The 24,585-nt window shown below is 43.8% G+C and overlaps 1 protein-coding gene across 3 annotated transcripts in view; it reads left to right on the top strand.

Annotated features, from left to right (window-relative positions):
- MICU1 (mitochondrial calcium uptake 1) overlaps positions 1 to 24,585 on the top strand; it is a 104,620-nt gene that overhangs the window by 78,263 nt on the left and 1,772 nt on the right. For all 3 annotated transcript variants that reach the window (XM_030453615.1, XM_030453617.1, XM_030453616.1), the window contains 3 exons: positions 12,009 to 12,146; positions 17,187 to 17,295; positions 23,631 to 23,720. In XM_030453615.1, coding sequence (XP_030309475.1) covers positions 12,009 to 12,146; positions 17,187 to 17,295; positions 23,631 to 23,720 — 337 coding nt within the window. The remainder of the gene's footprint in view (positions 1 to 12,008; positions 12,147 to 17,186; positions 17,296 to 23,630; positions 23,721 to 24,585) is intronic.

Raw genomic sequence — 24,585 nt, 5'->3', positions numbered from 1 at the left:
TCTTCCCCTGGACCCTGAAGTACCGTGACTGCAGAAGCATGGGCAGTGCCCTTTATTAATCACAGAAAAAAAATGGACATGTTTGTCATCCAGCAGACTTGCTGTGCTTCCTTGGGTGAGAATGTCAGCAAGCTTCTTCAGTGTGACCCAAAATAAATACAAATAAAGTCCTGCACAACAACAGCAAGCTGAAACTGCTTCTTGGGGAGTTTCCATGAGCAATTTTTGTAGCAAGTATCTGACTTCTGCCTTATCCTTCAGCTATATGAACACAAATTTGTTAATTCTTTTGTTCATTTTCCCCTTTCAAGATCTGAAGACAGAGCTGTATGCACCCTGATTAATTTCTGTCTGGGCTTCACATCCTGACTTGCCTTCTGTTGGTGGATTAAGGGTGCGGGAGCAGGATGCAGGCACTCTCTTTTCCCTGTTATGCTGAATCAAACTTCCTGGCAAATTGAGTACCAAGGTGAAGGAGAAACAGCAGAAATTCACAATGGGCAGCAAGAGAGCTGTATTTCTTAGTGAAATTGTGTATATCGATTCCATGGAGATTTTTAGTTTTGTTTTCCTGAGTAACAGTTTGGCTGCAGTACTTGTGGCTCCACCATCCTGGGAGTATCCCTGCAGGAGGGCTGGGAACTTGTCCTGCTCCAGAAGTTTGCTCTTTTTTCATTCAATGAACATGTAGGATGGAAAAGCTGCTCCATTCCTCATGCCAAGGTACCAGGAGTGTTGTCAAGGACAGGAAAGGGGGTAACAGAGGTGGGTTAGGAAAGCAGCAGTGGGAAATGGTAGCTCATCTCTTCCCCATCTCCATCCTGGCATTGAGGCAAGTGCTTCCCTTTATCAGACATGTCCTTTCCCTTTGGGATTACTGATTCCTCTCCTTTACATTTTCTTCATTTAGTTGCTCCATCTCAAGAAATTGTGAAATACAGATCTTTCTAGAGCTGGGAAGAAGTTATTTGGATTCATGAGGTTGAATTTCAGCTACAGCCATATTTACATAACCATTTTTAATTGCTCATTAAAGCATAACAAGTTGCTGGTGATTGGAAGCAAATTTTTTTCTCTTTGCAGGCAGCAGTGGCACACCAAGGTCAATAAAACCTCAAAAGCAGCTATCAAACACCTCCTCTGCTGGGATTGCACAGCTGCTGAGAGATGGACATTTTTAACCTGCCTGCAACTAATTCACTTAAGCTTCTCTTGGACAGCAGACAGAAAGTGTTCAGAAGATTGGATTTTTCTTGTATGAAAAGAACTTTTTTTTTTTTAAGATTAGAAGGAGAAGCAAGCTGCTACTAGTAGCATTGGGAGCATTTTTCTTGACCTGATCCAGCTGTACAATCTTCCCTTAAGTCCTTGGAATGAGGCAGTGGTGGGAATTAATGAGTAATTAGGTAGTTCAGATGCTCTGGCAAGTTTTATAAGGCTCAGGAGTGGTTTCCAAAGCTGAGGGCTTGGCAGTGCTGTTTGCCTGTCTCTGGTGGAGCAGGGACAGCCACCAGCAGAAGGCTGCATGCCAGCTCAGCCTTGCAGCACCCAGAGTGGGAGCTGCAGCAAGCAGCCTCTTGGCCTGCTCCAGGTATCTCAGGTGGATCTTCGTGGTCCTGGTTTGCTCCTCTACATGAGTTATCTGGTTCCAAGTTCCTTGGACAGCCTGAGTTTGTGCTGCCCAGCACTTCAGGCTGATGCCCAGAGCTGCCTCTCCACAATGGTTCAGGCTGGGCTTGGCATTTCCTCCTCTACAACCTTCCCATTTGCCTTTCTCCCACTGTTGGTAGCTCTGGTAGCCTTAAGAGCTGTTTCTTCAACTTGTTTTTGACAAATAATGTAGCTGACCTTTGTTGGTTCCATCCAGGAAAGGAAAAGGGAGAGGTAGAGAGGCTACAAAACATTAGGGAAAGTGAAAGGGAAACTGACTGGTGCAGTCACACCCTTTCACTCCCAAAAGAAGTTCATCCAGAGATGGTGATCCATCAGGCAGGTGGAGCAAAACCAGGTAGATAGGAGGGAATGAAAACAGGTCCCTGGCCGGAGAGGTAAAGGAATCTCCTCCTGACTCCCATCACCCTCCCAGCTGCTCTTAAAGAACAGGTATGGGGCCCTGGGCCCAGAGAACTGGGTAGAGGAGAGTCAAGAGGAAGATCTGCCAGGGTATCCTGGTTGCACCCCATCTACCAGATGGATTACAACCACAGCTATAAAGAAACAAAGAAGGGCAGTTGTAGTTGGTGACTCCCTTCTGAGGGGAACTGAAGGCCCTATGTACCAACTGGACCCATCCCACAGGGAGGTCTGATGCCTTCCCAGGGTCCGGGTGAGGGATATCAGTAGAAGACTCCCTGAGTTAATTCAGCCCTCAGATCATTATCCACTGCTGGTTTTCCAGTTTGACAGTGATGGCATTAATGGAAGAAGTACCAGGGTGATTAAAAAGGATTTCAAGGTGCTGGGTCAATTAGACAATGGGACAGGAGCACAGGTGGTGTTTGCCTCAGTTCCTACAGTAGCAGAGATGAGCGAGGAATGGGAAACCCCATCTTATCAATAGGTGGCTGAAGGATTGGTGCCATGGGCAGAATTTTGGTTTTTGACCATGGGGCAAATTCCATGGTACCTGGTCTGCTCAGTTCAGATGGGCTTCATCTGTCTAGCAGGGGCAAAAGGACTACAGCAGTGAGTCGGCAGGGCTGATCAGGAGGGCTTTGAACTGGGTTTGAAAGGGGAGAAGGTTGAAACCAGGCTCTCCAGAGATGAGCCCAATGGTGGAAAGCCCAAGTTAAGAGTGAAATCAGCAGCCCAACTGAAGTGCACGTACACCAATGCACACAGTGTGGGTGACAAACAAGAGGAGCTGGAAATCACTGTGCAGCAGGAAAGCTCTGATGTCACCATCATGGAAACATGGTGGGATGACACGCATGGCTGGAGTGCTGCCATGGATGGCTACAAGCTCTTCAGAAGGGACAGACAAGGCAGGAGAGGTGGAGGGGTGGCTCTGTGTGTTAGAGAGTCTCTTGACTCTGTAGAACTCAAGGTCAGTCACAATAAGGTTGAGACCCTGTGAGTCAAAATCAGTGGGAAGGCCAACAAGGCTGATATCCTGGTGGGAGTCTGTTACAGAGCACCCAACCAGGATGATGAGAGTGATGAACTGTTCTACAAGCAGATATCTTAAAATCTCCAACCCTTGCTCTCATGGGTGACTTTAATCAGCTGGATGTCTGCTGGAAACTCCACACAGCAGAGAAGAGGCAGCCTAGGAGATTCATACAGCATATAGAGGTTAATTTCCTGCTCCAGCTGGTAAATGAGCCTACCAGGGATGGGGCCCTGCTAGACCTTCTGTTCACAGAGAGGGGCTGGTGGGAGATGCAGTGGTCAGAGGCCATCTGGGGCACAGTGACCATGAAATAAGAGTTTTCAGTACTTGGGGATGCAAGGAGGGCTATCAATAAAACCTCTATGCTGAACTTCCAGAGGGCAGATTTTTCAGAGGACTGATTCGGAGTGTACTCTGGGTAACAAGCCCTGAAAACAAAGGGGTCCAGGAGGGATGGGCAAACTTCAAGAAGCAAGTCCTGAATGCACAGGAGCAGAATGTCCCTGTGTGCCCAAAGGCAAACCTGTGGGGAAGACGACTGGTGTGGCTGATTTTGGAGAAAATTAGGGTAAAAAAGAGTTTACAAATTATGGTAAAAGGGGCTGGCTACTCAGTAAGAGTTTAGGAATATAGTTGGGTCATGTAGAAAAAAAATTAGACACAATTTGAACTTAATCTTGCCACTTCTATTAGGGAGAACAAAAAGTCCTTCTATAGATAACATCAATAGCAAAAGGAGGGGCAGGGAAATTCTCCATTCTTTGTTGGACATGGGGTGAAACATAGTCACCAAAGATGAGGAAAAGGTTGAGGTATTTATTTAACACCTTTACCTCAGTTTTCAAGAGTAAGACTCTTGAAAGAGTTGTCCTGAGGACAGCTGCTTTTGGGGCTTGTAGAGAGAAATAAGAATAAGAAGCTGAATAGCCCCCCTGTAATCCTGCAGGGAACAGTCAGCAACCTGCTGAGCTGCATCCAATTGGTGCCGCTCACCAGTGGTGTCCCCCAGGGATTAGTGCTGGGCCCAGTTCTGTTTAATATCTTCACCGATGATTCAGATGAGGGGATTGAGTCCACCATTAGCAAATTCGCAGCCAACACTAAGCTGGGGGGGAGGAGAGTGTGGATCAGCTGGAAGGCAGGAGGGCTCTGCAGAGGGCCCTGGACAGACTGGAGAGTTGGGCTGATTCCAATGGGATGAGGTTCAACACGGCCAAGTGCTGGGTCCTGCACTTTGGCCACAACAACCCCATGGGGAGCTCCGGGCTGGGCACAGAGTGGCTGAGAGCAGCCAGGCAGAAAGGGACCTGGGAGTCTGGATTGACAGGAAGCTGAACATGAGCCAGCAGTGTGCCCAGGTGGCCAAGAAGGCCAATGGCATCCTGGCCTGGATCAGGAACAGCATGGCCAGCAGGTCCAGGGAAGGGATTCTTCCTCTGTACTCAGCCCTGGTGAGGCCACAGCTTGAGTTCTGTGTCCAGTTCTGGGCCCCTCAGTTCAGGAAGGAGATTGAGGTGCTGGAGCGGGTCCAGAGAAGAGCAAGGAGGCTGTGAAGGGATCCAGCACAAGTCCTGTGAGGAAGGGCTGAGGGAGCTGGGGGTGTTTGGTTTGGAGAAGAGGAGGCTCAGGGGAGACCTCATCAGTCTCTACAACTCCCTGAAAGGAGGTTGGAGCCAGGGGTGGGATATTGGGAAGAAATTCTTTCCAGAGAGGGTGATCAGGCATTGGAATGGTCTGCCCAGGGAGGTGGTGGATTCTCTGTCCCTGGAGATTTTTAAGAAGAGACTGAATGTGGCACTCAGTGCCATGGTCTGGTAACCACAGTGGTAGTGGATCAAGGGTTGGACTTGATGATCTCAGAGGTCCTTTCCAACCTGGCTGCTTCTGTGATTCAGCAGCTGTTTGCATGCTGCCAATGCAGTATATCAGGCTGTATCTGGAGCGTTTCACCTTGCCCCCAGTTGTTTTACTCCTTTTTTTTTTTTTTTTTTTTTTTTTTTGGACAAAGGAGGTTGCTGGGGTTTAGGAAGATGTACAGTTTTCCCCTTTTTTTTCTTCTTCCCCTGTCATAGTTCTGTGTGCAACTTGACAAGAGATCCTGGCAGCCTGCTTCTCCCCAAGAGTAAACACAGCCAGTGCTGCAGTAGTTTGCAGATAAATAATGTATTACAGCCTGTCAAATAAAGCTTTGAGCAAATACCACTTTAGAGGGTCATATTGTGGATCTGAATATTACCCTACAAATCATTCTTTCTCAGACTCTTTTGAATTCCTTATTATACACACTGTGGTTCTCAGAACAGGTCACTTTTTTCAAGTACCCCTAAACATAACCAAATTAGTATTGGCAATATTTCTGCTCCTGCTCTTTGTTTTGTCAGCATAAATAAGCTCAAAAATCATCCCTCAATGCTTTTCTCTCCATCCAAAAGTCGTTGTTGATTTAATTTTTTCATTGCCTTGTGGTGCCCACATTTATTTTTTTAGATGCTTGCTTTGGGATTTTAGGGAATACATAGTTTGATTGGTTTCTAGATTAAGCCCTTCTAGAAATTTAGAACCTGTTCAAATATAGATAGGTATTTTGCTAATATAAGTGTTTCAAGAGGGAGGAAATTATATTGCCAGGTGCCTGGTTGTACTTAGTTTGGAGTTTCAAAAATATCTACATTGAATTTACAGAAGATAAGTACAGTGAAAAAATAAAAATCTAAGAAGTGGAAGATGCTGATTCTTGTACAGGAGTACTGTGTGTCATGGTATTTGTGTTTAATATCCCTTTTAAAACTCTGATCTGACCATCACTTGAATAATCTTCTTCAGCAAAGAAAGCAAGCAAAACAAAATAAGCCACCATTCAGTGGACAGATCAAAAATGCAATACTAGGTCAGGAAAGAAGAAACCCCGAGTTTCAAGTGTGAATATTTTAAATCCATTTGTGGTTGTACAGCCCTTGCCTGAGGGTCTGGTGTCCTGTGGCATCTCTCTCCAGGCAGTTGCAGAGCTGGTGTTGCTCTCCTGGGGACAGGTCAGTCTGGTGGCAGCAATGGCAATACACTGTTCCCTGCTCTGCAGGTCTGTGCTCATAGAGACACAATGCTGTTTGTAACCTAAACCTTTGGTTTAAGTGACATTTCCTGGTTTCCCGTATTTCTCAGGTTGGAAAGGTCCACATTTACAAAGTGGGTGGTCTGAGACCATGGCAGCATTTGTAATGCCCCATGTCTATGGTATAAGGAGGATCCAGAGGAGGATCTCCTGCCCATGCCCAATGATTCCTTATCCATCAGAGCTGCTTCATTTCCCAGCAATGAGCCTTGCAGCTGGTGGTGGCAGAAAGAGTTTAAAGGAAGCCAGTGCCTGTATTTAAGAAGTTCCAATGAATTTTTGAATAAAGGTGTTTCTTGTGGTGATGCTTCTGAATTGGTTCAGGCTGGATGCTTCTCAGAAGCTGGCATTTGATTTCCCACAGGAGAGGGTGGATTGAGTTAGTGGGGGGAAAACAGTGAAGACTGGAAACGGGGTTTATGGGTCTGTTTCCTGGTGGGTCCTTGTGTTGCCTTTCTGTAAAGTTGTGCAGTTAAGGGGATGTGGAAGCAGAGATAACTGTTTACTTGCCTTCTGCTTTCCTCATGTGATGAAGCTCTTCCTCCATGCATTGAAGAGTGGAGTTGGGTCATTTATTCAGATGGAAAGTTAAGCTAGAAGGAAGCTTATTTCAGCTTAGAGAGGAACAGGAAGATGTTCATCCTGTCTGATGGAGCTCTCTTTTGAGGGAAGTGGGAGAATGTAACATGTATTTAAGATTAGGGGTAGTCTTTTAAGTGATTGTAGAAAGTATTTTAATGGGGTATATGGGCTGGGCTAGCAAAGCTGGGTCAGGTTGGCAGTGGGAGAGTTTAAGTGTTATGTCCCATTTCTTCTGCCTTCTTACCCTTTGATTTTGTTGCATGTCATGTTGACTTTTAATGAACACCTAAATACTGCCTGTTACATTTTGGGCTAATTTCTTTATATATCAGGTGTCCTCTCTTGCAGGGAGAACACCAGAGCTTGTTAGGTTTCATTGCTTGCTAAGTCCTTGGCTGGTGTGTGAATGCAGGATCCGCTGCTGGATGCAGGATCCGCTGCTGGCACCAAGTGGCTGTGAAGGGAAGCTGCTCCGGAGGTGTTGGACTCTGACTGTGTTGAGTGCCTTGATTTTGGAGGTGCAGTTCAGAACAGGGTAGGGCCCCCCTGTTCCCTCCTCAGTTTCCCAGATGGTGAGTGTCACACACAGGAGCTGCTCTGTCCCAGCTGGTGCCTGGGCCATATCAGGAGCAGTGTGAAAGCAGGGGCAGGGAGGAGATGTTGTACTCAGCCTTTGTGAGGCTGCACCTGGAGTGTGTTGTATGCAGTTTTGGGCACTGCAGGATGGGAAGGATATTGAGGTGTGCTGGAGAGGGTGCAGAGAAGAGCAGCTAAGGCTGGTTAGGGGTCTGGAGAGCAGGTCCTATGAGGAGAGGTTGAAGGAGTTGGGGCTGTTTGGCCTGGAGAAGAGGAGGCTGAGAGGAGACCTTATCACTCTCTACAGATACCTGGAAGGAGGCTGTAGTGAGGCGGGTGTTGACCTCTTCTTTCCAACCATGATGATGATGATTCTATGCTTTTCCTTCAAGAAAGATGGAAGGGAAGAAGGCTGTCACAGAACTTGTTTGAATGGAATATGTCTCAGCGTGCTCTACCCTGCATTGTGTCTTGTGAGTTTTGGGGTTTTTTTGACCTGTGAGTGACCAGAAAAATAACCTGCACAGCAATGTCACATACATGAATGCAAAGGATTGTGATTACCTGGGAAAGGACACTGGTTTTGCTGCCTTCTCAAATACCTGGGGGATTTTAACATTCAACACTGTTCATAGACTGTGTGTTGAGTACTGAAAAAAAAAGATAAATTAGTGTAGACTTTGCACCCTCCTTCATTTTTCCAGTAGAGAGGATGGGTGAGCTGTGTTTGGTTGGCCAGAAAACACTGAAGAAGGCAAGAGAGTGCAGATGTGGTACCTCTGCTCCCAGACAAGGAGGTGGGACAAATAATTTTTTTACTCACAAATCACTTGAAGCCAAGTTTCTTTGTGAATAAACAAAACAGCTAATATATCAGAAAAAAAACAGGCAGAATTCTAGAATTCTCTCACCAAATTTTTTCTCTTTCTGCATAATTTTTAAATTATATTTCCCCCCCTCATCCCTTCAGTAATTCATTCAAATGTATCTGACACTAGCTTGGAGGCAAGTTTTGAGCTTTCTTTACCCATCACTGTGATTCTGTTGCTTTTTCTTAGTTCAGTGACAATTATATTTGAATTTGGAAACTTTGATTATATTTAATCTTGAAAATTTTCCAGGCTGTCCTTTGCAATCAACATCCCTGTGTGCCTGTGTATGGAAGAGCATAATGCTGGACTGCCAGGGACTGACTTTGGGCATCTCTGAGTGTTTTGGCTTATTGTTCAGGGTGCTGATTTTAAAGTGAGATAAGCCTAGAATAAGAAGTATTAATTTTCATGGTTTTCATGCTTTTTGATTTCTTGTGAATAACATTTGTGTGGTGTTTTGACTTGTCACTGCACCTGATGACCACCCACGAAAATAAAAAGTTGGAACTAGTTCTGGAGCCTACAGGGAGGGGGAATGAGTTGGTTTACTCATAGGGTCCCAAGATGATGTTGTGCTTTCAGGAGATTTGTATAAAATTATTTCAGCTCCTTCATCTTAGATATGTTTTAGCTTTGTTTTATCCTTTCACACAATCACCCAGCTGAGTGATGAATTTGAAGTCTAAAGCTCTTCTGTCTCATGCAGTGGGTCTGCTGCAGGCAAGGCTCTTGCTACGGCTGTGATCAAGACCAAGGCTCTGGCAGGAGGATGGGTGCTCTGTTTGCTCCATTTTGGTGTCAATAAATTCTGCAAGATGCCAGAAAGCATCAGTGTGTTCATTGTGCTCCATATTTTGCCACTGCTGCTTGGAGCTGGTGAGATCCTCATCCCTGAATATCAAGAGCTATTTTTAACAGACACTGTGGGAAGGTTTGCCTCCAGAAGGGCTTTCCCTGCCTGCCTTGGCTTGTGTTTATGACAGCTGATGAAATAGCACTTGTTGAATTTTATTTTCCCCTCTGTCCACCCTCTTCTTGTGTCAGTGATGGTTGAAAGCATGCCAGTAGTACCTGCCTGGGAACTTTTGGGCCACTCTGCTTCATTTTCATTCTGTAAAAGAATTAGCAGGTGCCAGGTGGCATCAGGTACCTCTTGGGAAAAAAATTCAGATTTAACTGTCGAGCTGCAGCTTCCCACCAAGGAAATCCCTAAGCCCAAGGACCAGAAGCCAAGAAGGTGAATCAGAGGAGGAATAATGCTTATTCTCTATCTGGAAATGTTTAGTAATAGGTGCCACTAAATAAGATCACTGAGTTTATCAGCTTTAAATAGTAACATATGAGCTACAGAAAATTAGTTTGCATTGAATTTTACAAGTGATGCTGCTTTTAAAGCATCTTATTTGCCTTTCTCCCAGCTTCATGGCTACAAAATCCTCAGGCTGTAGGTGTGTTTCATCATCTTTTATTTGGAAAAGTCTTAGCAAGGGGAGCCAAAGAACTTGCTGAAACCCCTCTACAATTGCTTCTAACATCTTGGGGTCACATCTGAAAATGGAAAAGAAAGAGGAAAACTGGGCTGAAATGATGTGTTTCATCATTGTGCTCCCTTTAAAACTTCTTCAACATGGCATTTGGAGAATAATCCCACTTTCTTACCTTGAAGCTGGCACCACAAGGCTTTGTGGAAGCCACGTCAGGGGAAAATTAAGATTAAAAGCATTTTAATTTTTTTTTCTGGTCCTTTTTTGCATTCAGTAATGCAAATCTGAGCACTATCTGGATGCCTAGTTAAAAAAAACCTCAAAAGTTGGCCCTTTTTAATTCCCCATCTGCAAGACTTCAGGGAGCTGTGCTGGTTGTGCCACCCTGTGGAGCTACACAATGACCACGTCGTGCAGGGTGGGGAGACGAGGATTGATGGCCTCTTAGATGCAGACTCAAGAATTTTTCTAAGCATATTCATCTCTTACAAGGCTGATTTGAGATATTCAGATTCATTTGTTACCCTTTAATAAAAGATGAGATGTCACACTCCACTAATACTCAGGATATTTGAAGGTGGTTGGAAGAAAAATACTGATTAGTGTCTTTTGGGCTGAAAATAGGAGTGTTACAGCAAAAGAAAGCATCAGTTCTGCTTTTGAAACAGGACTGATTCGTGTCTCTTGGGGACTGAAGAACTCCCTTGCATTCTTCAAATGTGGCAGAAAGGGCTGCCTCAGGTTTCTAATGAAGAACATGTACTTTCTCAGCAAATGACCTTCTCTTCTCCTTTCCCTAGCACACAAGGCCAGTGTTTTGTGTTGTGAGGAAACCCCCAGGTCTATATTAGATTCCAGTAAAAAGTGGCATCTTTTTTCCCAAATATTGCATGGGCCACCCAAGCAAAAGCACAAGGTACTGAGGAGCAGAAATGGGCTGGCTGGGAGGTGCCCCTGGCCTGAGTAGATCATCCAAACACTTCCAGCCCTGAGGACTTTGTGTGTTTCAAATGCAGTAGGAATCACCTGCTGTCCCTCTGGGAAAAGAGCAGAACCTGGCTGACATGTAATAACTAAAGTATTTGCCCCCAACTTGGCATTAGTACAGAAATTATACAGAGTGTGTATATTAAAAGCATGTGTCTGGAGCTCTGCCTGCACAGGGTTGGAAAGCAAGGCTGATGGATCTGCCAGCTTTTGTCTCCCCACCTTCATCTCTCCAGCTTTTGTATTAGCTCTCTAGTTAAGCCCAGAAGAATGACTGGGGCAGAAATGGTTACTTCAGTGAGCAACAGGATGACAAGCCAGTGGTACTGAGTTGTGCTGTAGGAGTTTTAAAATTAATTTTGCTGTTAAATGTCATCTTCTGGCTTGTTAAGAACTGTCCTCTAGGTCATATGTTTTCTGATAAATCTGAAGGGCATCAAATTAGGGATTCTGAATGCTGAGATCTGTGGAATTAATGTTAGTGTTTCTAGAACTACAAAGAGGTGAGGGTGAGGAAAGGGAAAAAATGAAATCTGCATTATTTATCTAGCACAGACATGGTGCCCAAACCCACTACCTTCCCAAGTCAGGAGAACTCCTCTTTCCTTCTCCACTGCAGCAAATGCTAGGAGAACATGAAGCAGTGCTGGATAGATGGCTAGTGGAGACCTTTCTTTGCTGAAAGGCTTGTGGGAGGTTCTGCAGAACCACAGCAGCCTCACTGCAAATACTTTTTTTTTTTTTTTTGAAGCACATACTTCACATACTTGTATGTTGGCTCAGTCTTGTGCTTTTTTTTTTTTTTTTTTGTTTTTGTTTTTGTTTTGTTTTTGTTTTTGTTTTTTTTGCTTTTTTTTGATCCGTTTTGTCACTCAGTAGCCAAATTCTTTGGATGCTTATTGAGACATCCAAGCTGGAGGTGCCTGTGAAAAACACCTTAGTATTTGTTCATGCTTTTCACCCCTTTGAAGACCTGTGGACACTAGCTTGGTTTCAAGTTTAAGTAATTATCCTGCCTTTTCCAGCCCAACTCTACAAACACTTCAAGATAAACCTAGGAGAGTGAGACACAAAGATTTCTTGAGAGGTTTTCCAAGGTCTAGCACATAGGGAAAATGTTATTATAGAGACGGTCTCGGGGGAAGCGAATGTTTGAATGCATTAGGAGTTCTCCTTCAATGTTAATTTTTTATTACACTGCCTTTTCCCATCCTACCCCTGGATGGAGCTTTCTGCTGTGCAGCCTGGCTTTAATCTCCCTTTTTATTTCTCTTCCCCTCTCCCAGTTTGAGCGGCACGACCCAGTGGATGGGCGGATCACGGAGCGGCAGTTCGGCAGCATGCTGCTGGCCTACAGTGGGGTGCAGTCCAAGAAGCTCACGGTCATGCTGAAGCAGCTCAAGAAGCACTTCCAAGATGGAGAGGTCAGTGGCAAATTCGGGAAGCACCCACACCCTGTTAAACAGTGTGGGCAGATGCACTGACTTTGCAAATGGCAAATACTTCACCAGCAGCAGGAAGATGGAAGGGTTGAGAATGCAGTGGTCAGTGTCCGGGGCAGCGTGCCCATTAAGATGGATGCTGTCATTTTCAAAATGTAAATTTGCTTAACCACACTCTGGATCTGGATTAAACCAGAAGAAACATTGAAGACCTGTTCCTAGTTCCTGGCTTGACCTTGAATTAAGTAGCTGTTGCTACTGGGCAGTTTATTGTTTAGTTATGATTTGATGTGAAAGTAATTTGAATTACTGATGTTTTAGAGAGGAATAAATTTGCAGATCCTACACTTGTTAATTGAGTGAGAGACCTTGGAATAAGATATCTGTACCAAAAGGACATGCTTTAGCAGGTAAGGCAAGTATGGGCTGCCAAATTGCTTCAGTATTAGATTTTCACATCTGCTTCTTTAAAGATGAATTGTTCTTTTACTAACTAGGTTATAAAGAAGCAATTCATCAAATGAGAACTAGCATTTATTTCTTAGCTGGTTTAGATGCAAATCATGTTATAAAACACAAGTATTTCCCAGTGTCTAGTTTCTTGTCCCTTTTTGGAGCCTTTAACTGGACTCCTGTGATGTTCGGGACCCTTCAATTCACATAAAGCTGCTTCACTGTATTTTTTTTTTTTTTTGCCCATTTTCTCCCTCTTTTGCTGATGCTGGAGGAGAATTTGGTGTGCTGAAGCAGCAGAGCACATAGGCTAATATCTCTCTATTAACTGCAAGTAGTGTCAGAAACTTAAAAACTAGAGGAAACCATAAAAGAGTCAAAATGCCATGCTCAGAGTTTCATGAGGAGCTGCAGCTTCTCCTAGCTGTAGGATGCTAGAAAGATGTTTTTTGCAGATTCCCTTCTGTTTTGTACGAAAAAAGACTCAGAAAAAAGGCTGTTATCAGTAGATGGTGTCAGCATTAGAGCTGAGACACATTGCATGTTAATATTTGGAAATCTCACTTCTCAAGCTGTTGGTCACCAGCTATAATGAGATCATTGATGTTTCTAAGGTTGTGTCACTTCATTTGTTCTTCGGGCAAGGCATTGCAGAGTCAGCTTTCTCAATCCCCCTGAATTTTAACAGCCATCATTTGATTTCTCATGGAAGAAATACTTTACTGTGGTGTGTGTCTAACAGAAAATACCAGCTCTGTTATTAGCTATCTGTTCTTTTGCTGTGATTTGTTGTGGGGTTTTTTTAATACACATCTATATGTGCATATATATATTATTGAACAGTAGCTGGGTATATGAGAAATTAGGAAGGTTTTTGGAAGATTACTTGCAGTGGGTGTTTTCTGCCTTTCGTGTGTACACCAAGACCTTGACATCCGTGGCAGAGGAAGAACTTTTTTTTTTTTTGTACCTTATCATTCATTGCCATATCACCCAGATTGTGTTTCCATTTACAGATAACCTGATTCAGAACAAGCCATTTCCTTTCTTTATCCCCAGTACTTTCAAGAAGAAAAACCAGGGGATAGGACAAAACAATGACATTTGCAAGAAATGGAATTTGTGGAAACCCTCATGATTTCTTAGACCATGGGGAATAAAACACCCCAAATCCCAAAATTAGGATCAACTGTGTTAACAAGTTCAAGATATTTAATTATTTTAGGAGATGTAAAGGATTCAGGATGCCACAGCATTTGGAGGCAGATCAGCCTGTTTCTTGCAGCTGAGGCAGCTCAAAATTAATGCTTATGCAGAACTAGAGATATTGAGGACTGAAGCCCTCCACTTTAGCAGGTTTTAGCACATGGAGAATCCAGCCTGGTGCCTTACTTTGCACTGTCTTTTATTCAAGAGAACCTTTTAATGAAAGTTTATGGGGTTCTTTTTTCCCCTGAGGTATTTTAGAAGACCACATCCCTTGAGGATTTGTGTGCAGCCCTTTGTATCTAAAGTATTCTTATGTATTTTTATTGGATCACCCTGATTCATCTCTCAGTGTTTTTACGTAGCTTAAATTTCCCCATCTTCTTAAAAACAGGCCTGTCCTGACCAGAATCATGTTAACCCCCTTTTGAGCCTTCTGGATAACTTATTCAGGGATGCACTTGCGAAGTTTTCTTTGTAAATGAACAGAGTACTAAGCCAGAAAGCATTTTACCACTTCAAAGTGGGAATTTATTTCCCATTTTGTTTCCTGAGCAAATTAATTCTTGCTTGGTGTTTGTAACCCAGACATCTGCAGAGCACACAGCTGCTTTGCTCAGGCTCTGTTATTCTGTCTGGATAAAAAAGGGAGCAGAGCCGGCACTGTCTGCTGCTTCCCCTTTGCTTTCCACACCTCACAGACCTTAAAGCCACCCAGCCATTCAATTTATCCTGCAGTGCTTCCCAGTCACTGAACACTTGGTAGGTCAGAGAGGTTTACAGTGTAAATGTGTTTTGTAAGAATTTTCCCCCAAACCCCTTCTTTTCTCATTTTACTACCCTACTTCTGTAGCAGCACAGGATCATCATCTGCAGAGTTTACTAACCTGCTGTAACTCCCTTGATGCCAAAAGGAATAGGGGCTTTGACTTGCTGTTGCTTTCCAAAGAAAGCAGGAGTAAAATAATTGTGTGTCCTTTTTTGCTACACAAATACAGGTCCTCTGTCCACGTGAAAGCCCAGATTTGTAGGATAGCCCTGTACATCATTGGTTTTGCTTTTTCAGCTAGTGAAAGGACCACAAATTTACATATGCAAGCATCTAAACCTTCCCTAGCAACTTCAGGGTTGGTACTAAACAAGGGGCTGTTTTGCACAGACAGCCTTAACATCTGCCATCTCATGGTGGAAAATTTCAGGAAAATGTGAAATTTGGGCTCTTTGCTTGAAATAGCTGCCAGGATGCCTTGCAGCCACTGCTGCAAACCTCAGATCACAGAATTACTGAGGCTGGAAAAGACCTCTGAGATAATCAAGTCCAGCCTAGGGCCTAATTGTACCACACTGGCTGGACCATGGCACTAAGTGCCACATCCAGCCTTTCCTTAAACACCTCCAGGGGTACTGACTCCACCACTTCCCTGGGCAGTCCATTCCAATGCCTGATCACCCTGTGAGGAAGTGCTATCTGATATCCATGTCTGATATATGTCTGATATCCTCATTTCTGTGATGAAGTGCTGTCTGAGATCCAATCTAAACCTCCCCTGGCACAGCTCCAGGCCAGGTGTTCCAAGCAGAGAAAGTCAAAACCATGGCACAGTGTCTTCTGCTGGACTGCAGGTGGCCACATGTCTTCTGGTTCCTGCAGCTTTCCACATATTCAGAACTCTTCTCCCAGCCAGGAGCGTGACCATCAGGAAACACATAGCAGGGAGGTATCCAGATGGGTATCTGAATTGCAAAGGTTTTTCTCCTCTAGATCTGTTGTACAAAACAGAGGAATCTTTGTAGTACTTCCTGCAGATGTATCTGATTTTTTTAATCATTTTTTTGCTAGGACATTATTTTATTTAATTCTGCTGTACATCATTTAGCATACCACTTGGGAAGCAGAGTAGATGTATGTTTAAAGATCCCTGTATGGTAAATGGGGTTTGTTTGTGGTTTTTTTTGATCTGCTGTCCATTTGTGCATTTTGCTACCTCTTTTTGGTCTGGATTCACGAATCCAATGCCAAGAGAGTTGCACACTGTGCATTGCTGCTTGCTCAGGTTACAGTGAAGACAGAAACAGGCTGCACATTTTTCATAATTATTCTGCTTAGAATTCTAGAGTCACCACATTTATATGAGAAGATTGTAAGATATGTGGGTTTGTTTAAAAAAAAAAGATAGGTGGCTTCTTCTCTAACTAAAAGTTGTTGTGAAGAGTTTCAGCAGGGTTACAGCAAGTTGTATAAATTTATAGTTGGCAGTATCAGCTGAATGTGAGTTCTTCCATCCAGACCTTGGAACCATTCTGTGTTATGCAGTTCAGATTTTTAGTATCTTGCTATATCATTCTGTCATACTAGACAGAATAGGAGGAGCCTGAACATGAACTCCACTTGACAAGCTGATTTATCTCTTCCAGAGAGGAAGACTGAGTGGTTATTACCATGGAGGTGATTTACCTCTCCTGTTGGCTTTGAGCTGTGGCTGTGGTTGGGGGAGTTTGCAGCTCTCATCCCAGCACTGATGTGGTTGTGCTAAACAGATCAATAAAATGGGCTGTTGGATTAATGGTTGAACTTGATGATCTTGAAGGTCTTTTCCAACTGGAACAATTCTGTGGATCTGTGTTGTGCTGTGGAGTGTCATCGGCTGAAGGTCACAGAGTTGCACTCATTTGCAGCTGCTCTCCTGATGTGCTCCTCACTGGTCAGATCAATGCAGAGAGGAGCAGATTGCTTACTGCCTCCCCTGGTAGGACTGAGGATCTCAGGATACCTTTCTGTGACTCTCTGGGTGTGTGGCTATAGGCACTGACCCAGCACATGAGCTCCAGGGGATTGTGCCAGTGAGCAGAGCAGAAAGCAGTCCAGCCCCACAGCCATCCTGCCAACTGGGGAACATCCATATGTGCCTGTGGTTTCCTATATCACCTCCTGTGTCACCAGATAAGATGTGGATCCCCCAGGGATCCTTGAATCTCTTGGGAGAGACCTTGGAGCATGTGAACTATTTCATTATTGTTGTTGCAAGTGTGCAGGCTTAAAAAAAATATATAAATGGAGCTACCTGAAGCAGTCTGCCTGCATCCCAACCAGTCTCATGGTGTGTCTGCTCTTCTGGACAAGGGCAGGCTACAGATCAAGAGCCAAATGGGAGCCAGGTGGGGTCAGAAGGGAAGCAGAGGCATTTTACAAAAGTACAGGTCACAAACTATGTCCTTGAGTGCCAAGGTGGGGCTGTTTTGAGCACTTAGATTAATTTCTCTCTGGCTACAGCTTTGGGCTGATGAGTTGCTTTGTCCTTGTAATCTAGGTAGTGTCACAATCTCCTTTTCCCATCACCATAAGACTGTCTTTTTCTGTCCTAGGGACTGACATTTGAAGAGGTGGAGAACTTCTTCACTTTTCTGAAGAACATAAATGACGTGGACACAGCTTTGAGCTTCTACCACATGGCTGGAGCTTCCCTGGATAAAGGTATTAAAACTTGAGAGACAGACATGCTGAAAGTATGAGGGAGCTCAACTCATGCTGTGTCTTTGGAGTTGGGAAGATGTCGAACAAGCTCAGGCTGGTTAAAGTGTATCAAAATCACAATTCCTCCCTTTAATGAATGGTTTAACTTTCTACATCCATAGATAAAGAATGATTTCAGGTTTTATACTTCCCTAGTTTAGACTTAGAGGGGGGAAAGGCTGAAAAGTCTTACCTGAATAGATTAGGAAGCAGTAATTTCATGGTTTCAGGTTAGTCAGTGGTGATATCATGGTGATATCTTCAGCAGGACTGTTCAGGCCTGATGCATGCAGAGGCAAGATGACTCTAGTGAGTGTATCACAGGCTTTGGTACCAGGCCCCAGGCACAGCAATGTCTCTTCTTCATCCTCATCTTCTGAAGCAACATTTTTTCCCCTTTTACAAAGTACTTGAAAAATTACTGTTGGCAAAGACAAGCAGTATTATAAGAAGCATTCTTGCCAAGTGTATCTTCTTTAGACATCTCTGATTGACACAGCAGAGACACTAACCAGCAGTGGGTACTGTTCAACTCTTACTAATTCTCAACTTTACTTAAAAATAGGCTTTGCCTGGGAATAATAGCAATAGCAGTATGACCAGGGTTAACTCTCTGATCTGAAATTGAGTACTGGCAAGCACCTTTAGAGCTCTCACATATGCTGGAGAGAAGGAAAGGGTAATGCTGGAACCCCACTGAGATTCCAGACTGAGCATTAAAGTCTGTTCAGAGCGGGCTCTCTTTAGATAACCCACAGTCCAGAGGCTGTGTGTGGCTGGAGAAGCTGGCTGAAGAAACCTCAGAGCTGGTGTTTCCTGGGGAGCTTGATAACCATGTGTTTTATTTATTAGACCAAGCCATATCCTCCTTCATCTCATCACGTTTCCTTTTCTGAGCTAAGTCCATATCAGGTATATTGTCAGATCTGACACACTGATTTAAAAAAAAAGAAAAAAAAATTTAAAATATCATACATTTAAAGACAAAAATACCATCTCTCTGCTGCCAGGTTCTGTCACAATTGGTTTTCTTTTCTAGATCTCGTAAGAGTTGTTTTTTAAGACACTCACAATGGCAATATTAAAAATAAAATAAAAAAACCATGGCCAACTCAAAGTTTTTTAGACTAAATGGAACCTCTTGTCTACAAGAAAGTTAGAGATGATATATTTAGGCAGCTGCAAAATTAAATGAAATGACAAAGGGACTAAAACATGTTACATTTGTGTGTGGGGAAATCATATGTACTCTTTGTCTTAGATCACCCTTCAGAATTAAAGTTAAAAGAATCTGATAGGATTTTGTTCCATTTAAAAGTAAAAATATGAAGTACAGAAGTGTGTTTGCTGCACAGAGCCCTTTCTGCAGCTTCCCACGAGGAGGTAATAGCCCAGCAAGTCTGATTTACTGAGGATACTACAGAAAATTGGCAATTGCCTGGCTGTGGAATAAGCAATAAATGGGGTGTACTGTTCCAAAAGTCAAGTTTTCACAAGGTTGCTTATTAAAAACTAACAAGCATGAAAAAATCACTCACTGTATAGGGAGGAGGGAGGGGATAGTTTGTGTATTTAATAAATTGCTGCCAACCTAATGCAGCAAATACTTTTATAATTTTAGAAGGGCCGTTTAAAATTGAAGAGGAAAAAAATGGATGGTGCCAAACAGATGTAGCTTGGAAACCTGGGTTGAATCAAATCTCTTCTTCTAAAAATGATCATAAGTATGTATTTTAATGATGCATAGAATAACACAGATTATTTGTTAGTGCATCTTTCATTTCAGCAGAAACATAATGGCCATTGTTCTCTTAAATCATAAGCATTATTGGAAAACTTTTCCAGCCTGATTACAGCTGGCAGCAGGAGCGGTGTCGAGTTTCTCCCTTATTCCCCTTTTGAGAGGAGGATGTGAATGGCACTTTTTTTTTGGCACTGTCTGCAGCCAGACTTTGCAGGCAGCCATTCTGCTGGTGCCAGCAGAGAGCCACAGTCTGACTCCTTTGTGTTCCAGGGCACAGTGCAGATGCCCTTCTCTAGTGATACACCAAAGCAAGGGGAGATGGCTCAGCTTGCTCCAGTGGCTCAGGGTAGGGTTGAAGCCCAGGAGGGGTTAAAGGAAGATGGTTTTATTTGAATAAAGGAGTTCAGAGTGGCTGCAGACTTGGCAGGGAATTAGATAAGAGGTAGAGAATGAGATTGGAGGGGCAGTATGTGCGGAATTGCTTCTTGCTTTAACCTCCCTTGGGAGCTGGGTGAAGTCAGTCCCCCATGGAGGCACAGCTCACCTTGCTCCTCTGGAGTAACAGCATGTAGGCAAGACTGGTAGTTGTCTGGGGAAGACTTATGTAGGGTAGGTGAGAGTGGCAGGAATCTCTAGGGACCCTCTAGTCCAACAGCTGCTCACCTAGGGCCACCTCCAGCCAGGGTTTGGGTATGTCCAAGGATGGCGATGCCACAGCCTCTGTGTGTCTGTAGGAAAGCCTGGATGAGTATTTGCCATAATGTGTGAGACCAAGAGTTGAACTATGAATTGTGGTGTCCTGCAGAGGCACTTCAGCATCACAGGTCATCATCACCTTTGCTGCCTTCACACCAATGTACTGATGTGTGTGTATGTGTGCATCCTGATGGACAGGGACTGTGGAAGTCCATGTACTCACACAGGAGGAGTGTGGAGCTCTCCTGCCCTTTGGATTTTAGTACATTCACCTTTACAGTACAGTGCTTGCTGAGTGCTGATGCAAGGAGTTGTTGGGCAAAGTTCCATCACAGCAGAGGATGCCTCTCCATAAAGCTTTAAGAAATGGTAAGCCTTGGTAGCCTTGAGGACAAACTTTCCATAGATCAGGAGCCCCTGGAAGATGCTGAGTATCTTCTAGTTTAGAAACTGTGTTGAAATCTTCTTTCTTATTTATGGCTTCAAATATTACATAAACAGTGTCCAGGCTCTCCCTTTGGTCTGGTAGCTCTGTTTGTTTCCCAGCAGTGTGATCCCTATCACCTTCCCTCATGCTCCCATGTATTGTCAGAGATGACACCCAACCTTTCCAACTGGGATGCTTCGAATGAAATGTGTGTGTCAACCTTATACATCCCAATTTCTGGGAGACCAAAATACCTGTGTCCTGCCTCCACAGACTGGGACCCCCCAGGGCAGGGACCCTGTTCCCATCACCCTGGTTGGTGGTCAGGAAACGAAGGCAGCAGCCCAGTTGCCCATTATTTTAGCCAAAAATGCAAATAATCTCAGGACATAGGACAAAAGGGATGTTTGCTATCTGGGTAGGATCTCACCCATAGAAAAGCCCTCTTTGTAAGCACTTGGTGAGGCATTACTTACAGTGCAGTTCTGGGAATTAGAGTGGAAAAAAAGAAAAGATAGTAATGTGGCAGACACTAAGCTTGCATAAAATTACTCAGATGGCTCATTAAAGGAGAGCTAACACTTGAAATTTTAAAAGCCATGTAGGTTTTCAAGAGAGAAATGAGGAACTCATTTTCTGTGGTATAAACTCCAGGACACTTTCCCAGGGAAAGATGGATGCAGATGTTGCAAAGCCCCATATCCAGACAAGCTTTATTTTAGGAGATGATTCCCCAGACAACACCTGTTTTGCATTCCAAAATGGTAAAGAAATTACTTTGGGAGGTTTGCTTCCATTTTATTTGCCTCACTGAGATACCTTGTAGTCTGGAGCACGTGCATTGAAGTGGAAAGCAAAGACACTTTCCCCTTCCTCGTGACTCCATAAAAATCACCAAGGCTGTTACTGAGCACATCAGAGTCATGCAGCCCCTGTGAAATAACATTCTTGCAGAATTTCAGCATTGAGTAAGAACAGTGTGGTGGAGATGACACTGGCATGGTTGGCTTAATGAGAGAGGAAGATGTAACCAGCAGCTGTAAGGGCAAGTTACAGCTGGTGAAGCTGCAGCTGTGATAGATAAATAAGCACACACTGAAGAGGATGCAACATCCCGTAAAGATGGAAGGAGGGGGCTGAAAACTCAGCAGAAAAACATGACTTATAACTAAAGAAATAATACTAGGGTTTTTTTCCCAAATAAAGCTATAGCAAGTAACTTCTTCATTAGGGTACCTGGTACACCAGAAGGAAAGGATGGTATCAAAGCTTGATCACCTTTAAAGAAGATTTACATTTAAAAGGATTTAAATAAAATTTGGTGTTGCTGCCTGAAGAAGTACAGGTTTGCTTTTGCTGTCTGAATGTCTGAGTCTTGGGTGAGAGATGGCTTACAGTGCTTAAGGAGAAAAAATAAGATGAGAACTAAGTTTAGATAAATTATTTTACCTAAACCTTGTCTTTTCCGTGAGCTTTACACACATTACTGAAGTCCCCCATCAGCACATGGGGCAGTGAGGAGTTAGAGTACATGATGCTGCCCACCATTTGGCTTGGGCATTTGCTGCCACTTTGTGTTCATGGCATTTAATCCAAGACAGCTGCATCATACCTGTGCAATTTATAGTCACCCTCTCCTCTGGTTAGGGGTATGGGTGACGCTGGGGGGTGATCAAGGGGGAAAGCTGGAGGCAGCTTTGTCATTTAAGCTGCGAGCAGCTGATGTCAGTGTGAGCTAATTAAATGGTCAGAGCCCTTTGTGAAGGGCTGCTGCCATCTAAAGCATCCACTCACTCGTGTTACAGTTCATTTGTTGGATGGTGTTGCCTCTTGCTGGCTAATTTGTGTGTATTTGGAAGATGAGAGCTGAAAGGAAAGAGATGTGCGGAGGTGGTGGCTGTCCCTGTGCTTAAAATGTGAATTCCCATTTCCTTTGCAGTCCAGGTTTTCTTGAGAGCTTTGGCATCATGTATTATGCAGCCTGGCTGGGAGAGCTGTGAGGTCTCTCCAAAGCTTGGTTGGCAAGGTTCAGGTGTAAGGCTGGGGAACAGAATTAATTCAAGGTTTTTTTAATGAGTGCATTGCCTCTGCTCTCCCCAGAGCAGTCCCTGGCTGCTAGTAGGAGACACACAGAAGCAGCAGCCATATCCCAGCTTATGGTGACAGAATTGAAGTATAGAGTAATAACTGCAGACTCTAGCTACCTTATCTCATGTAGGAAAGGATTTGAACTCAGAAAGAGTAATAACAGGGAAAGAGCAGGTATTACTTGAGCATCTTAGGTATTTAAATCCACCTCTCTAATTTCAGTTTTCATCTGCATTATTAAATTATTAAAAGAAGAGATTTATAAGGGAAAAGGATCTGATGATGGTAGCTGTCGATTCCTCCCTGAAGCCCCCAAACCTCTCTCAGGGACATATAAGTGGAAGGAACCAATAGTCTGAACATTCATTAAAAAACAAAAAAAATAGAAACATTTTAGGTGGTTTCTAGTTAATCTGCTGATGGTATCGATTGGGTTCTTGGTTTTTTTCCTTTCTGACACACAATTCTTGAAAATTTCTGTAGGGCCATTAGTTCTGCAAAGAGACCAGAGTGCAGGAACCCAGAAGGATGCTGTGGATGAAAGCAGAGGCTTTCTTTTTTGTTTGTTTCAATCTTATTTTGTGTTGTGCCTCTTCCTTCTTTTGCCTTGCTGCAGGGGAGCTCTGCAGCTAAATGCTCATCAGCAAAATCTATTGCATAACCCTGCCAGATTGATAGCCCTGTGGATTGCTCTTCTCTACACATGTGAATAAAACTCCAGCCCCCTTCTTTGCTGATGAGCTCAGCTGCCAGTCTGGGGGCAAAGTTAAACAACTCTTTAGCACTCTTCATGTTACTGTGAGGCAAACCTTGTCTGCTCACTGCAGAGCCTGTTGCAGGGACAACGTGGATGAGCTTCATTCTACAGTTATTTTCCCTGGGTTGCTTAACAGGAAAAGCAGGTTTTATTATTCCCAGCCTGTTGCAACAGTTGGATCACAGAGTATAATTTTTGCAACACCATCAGAAGGAGCTGCCTTGTTGATCAAGCCTGGAGAGATTTCCCACCCAGTGTTTGCTGTAGTGCTAACACTTCTTCTGATTCTTTTAACCAAAGGAGAGGGCAAACCATTTCATCTCTGTGTTTCTGATGTTTAGCTTGGCTTCAACACACAGATATCAGCATGTTGGTGCTCCCCAGCAGCATCTCCATACACCATGCAGTGTTGCTGTAGGAAGCTGAAGTTTTTGAAGGATGGGTTGAGCGGGATGGGAACAAAGTTTATCTCAGACCTCTTAGAACATGACACCTTTTTTTTTCCATGGAGGAACAAGAGTCTTCTGCTCCTCTGCATTTGCAGGGGATGGCAGATCTAATCCTGTGCTCTCCCTCCCTTGCAGTGACAATGCAGCAAGTGGCCAGGACGGTGGCCAAGGTGGAGCTCTCTGACCACGTGTGTGATGTGGTGTTTGCGCTCTTTGACTGCGATGGTGAGTGACCCCAACCTCACCCCCTCCTCCCAGCCAGGCTGGGTGAGAATCATGCCAGGGGAAGAAATACAGGGACAAAATACCAACCATGGTACTTTTTACTCTATTTTATTGAGCTGTTGTACTTTAGTGTTGAAAATGAGCCAATCTTCTACTTTGTTATCTCCAAAGTCCTGGGACAAATATCAGCTTAATTGATTACTGGCAGCTCTGTACCCTGCTGGGAAGATTGTTGGTTGGTTTTTTGCTGGCATGCAGAGTATGTGAATGCTTAGGGGTAGCTTGATGTGCTACCACACTGAGGTAGTCTCAGGCTGATTTAATGAGAATTAGTGGAATCTTTACCACACAAAGGACATTGGCAGCAACTCAGGACTTGGAAAGTAGCAAAATTCTGCATTTGCCCAAAACTGTCGAGCCAAAATCAGAGGCCATGCTGGTGCCCAGCAGTCACAGGAATCTGGCAGCTGTCAACAGCAGCAGTGATGCATAAATAGCTTGTTGCTTTCTGATGTAAATATGAATATTCTTTTATTCCTTGTTGTCCCTCATGGTTTCAGCCCCACCTGCTTCTTTGCACCTCTCTAAGATGGCATCTCTTGTAAAATTTTCCTCTGAACTTCATTGCCACTTTCTGATGCAATCCTCAGTCCAGATGATCAGGGTGATTAGAGTAAACTGAAGCATTGACAAACACTCTCCTTTTGCACCTTCTGATAGGAGAAACTGCTAAATACTTTTATAACAAACATTTTGGGGGGAAAGACTGGGTGTCAGATGAGTCCCTGTAAGGAAGGAATCAGGCACAGACCTCTTTTTGTGTGTGTGTTCTCTCTCTGCTAATGTTTACAGCCATTACCATGCA

The sequence above is a fragment of the Calypte anna genome, chromosome 6 (assembly GCF_003957555.1).
Source record: "Calypte anna isolate BGI_N300 chromosome 6, bCalAnn1_v1.p, whole genome shotgun sequence".
Taxonomy (NCBI): domain Eukaryota; kingdom Metazoa; phylum Chordata; class Aves; order Apodiformes; family Trochilidae; genus Calypte; species Calypte anna.
This window is presented reverse-complemented; position numbering and strand designations above follow the sequence as displayed.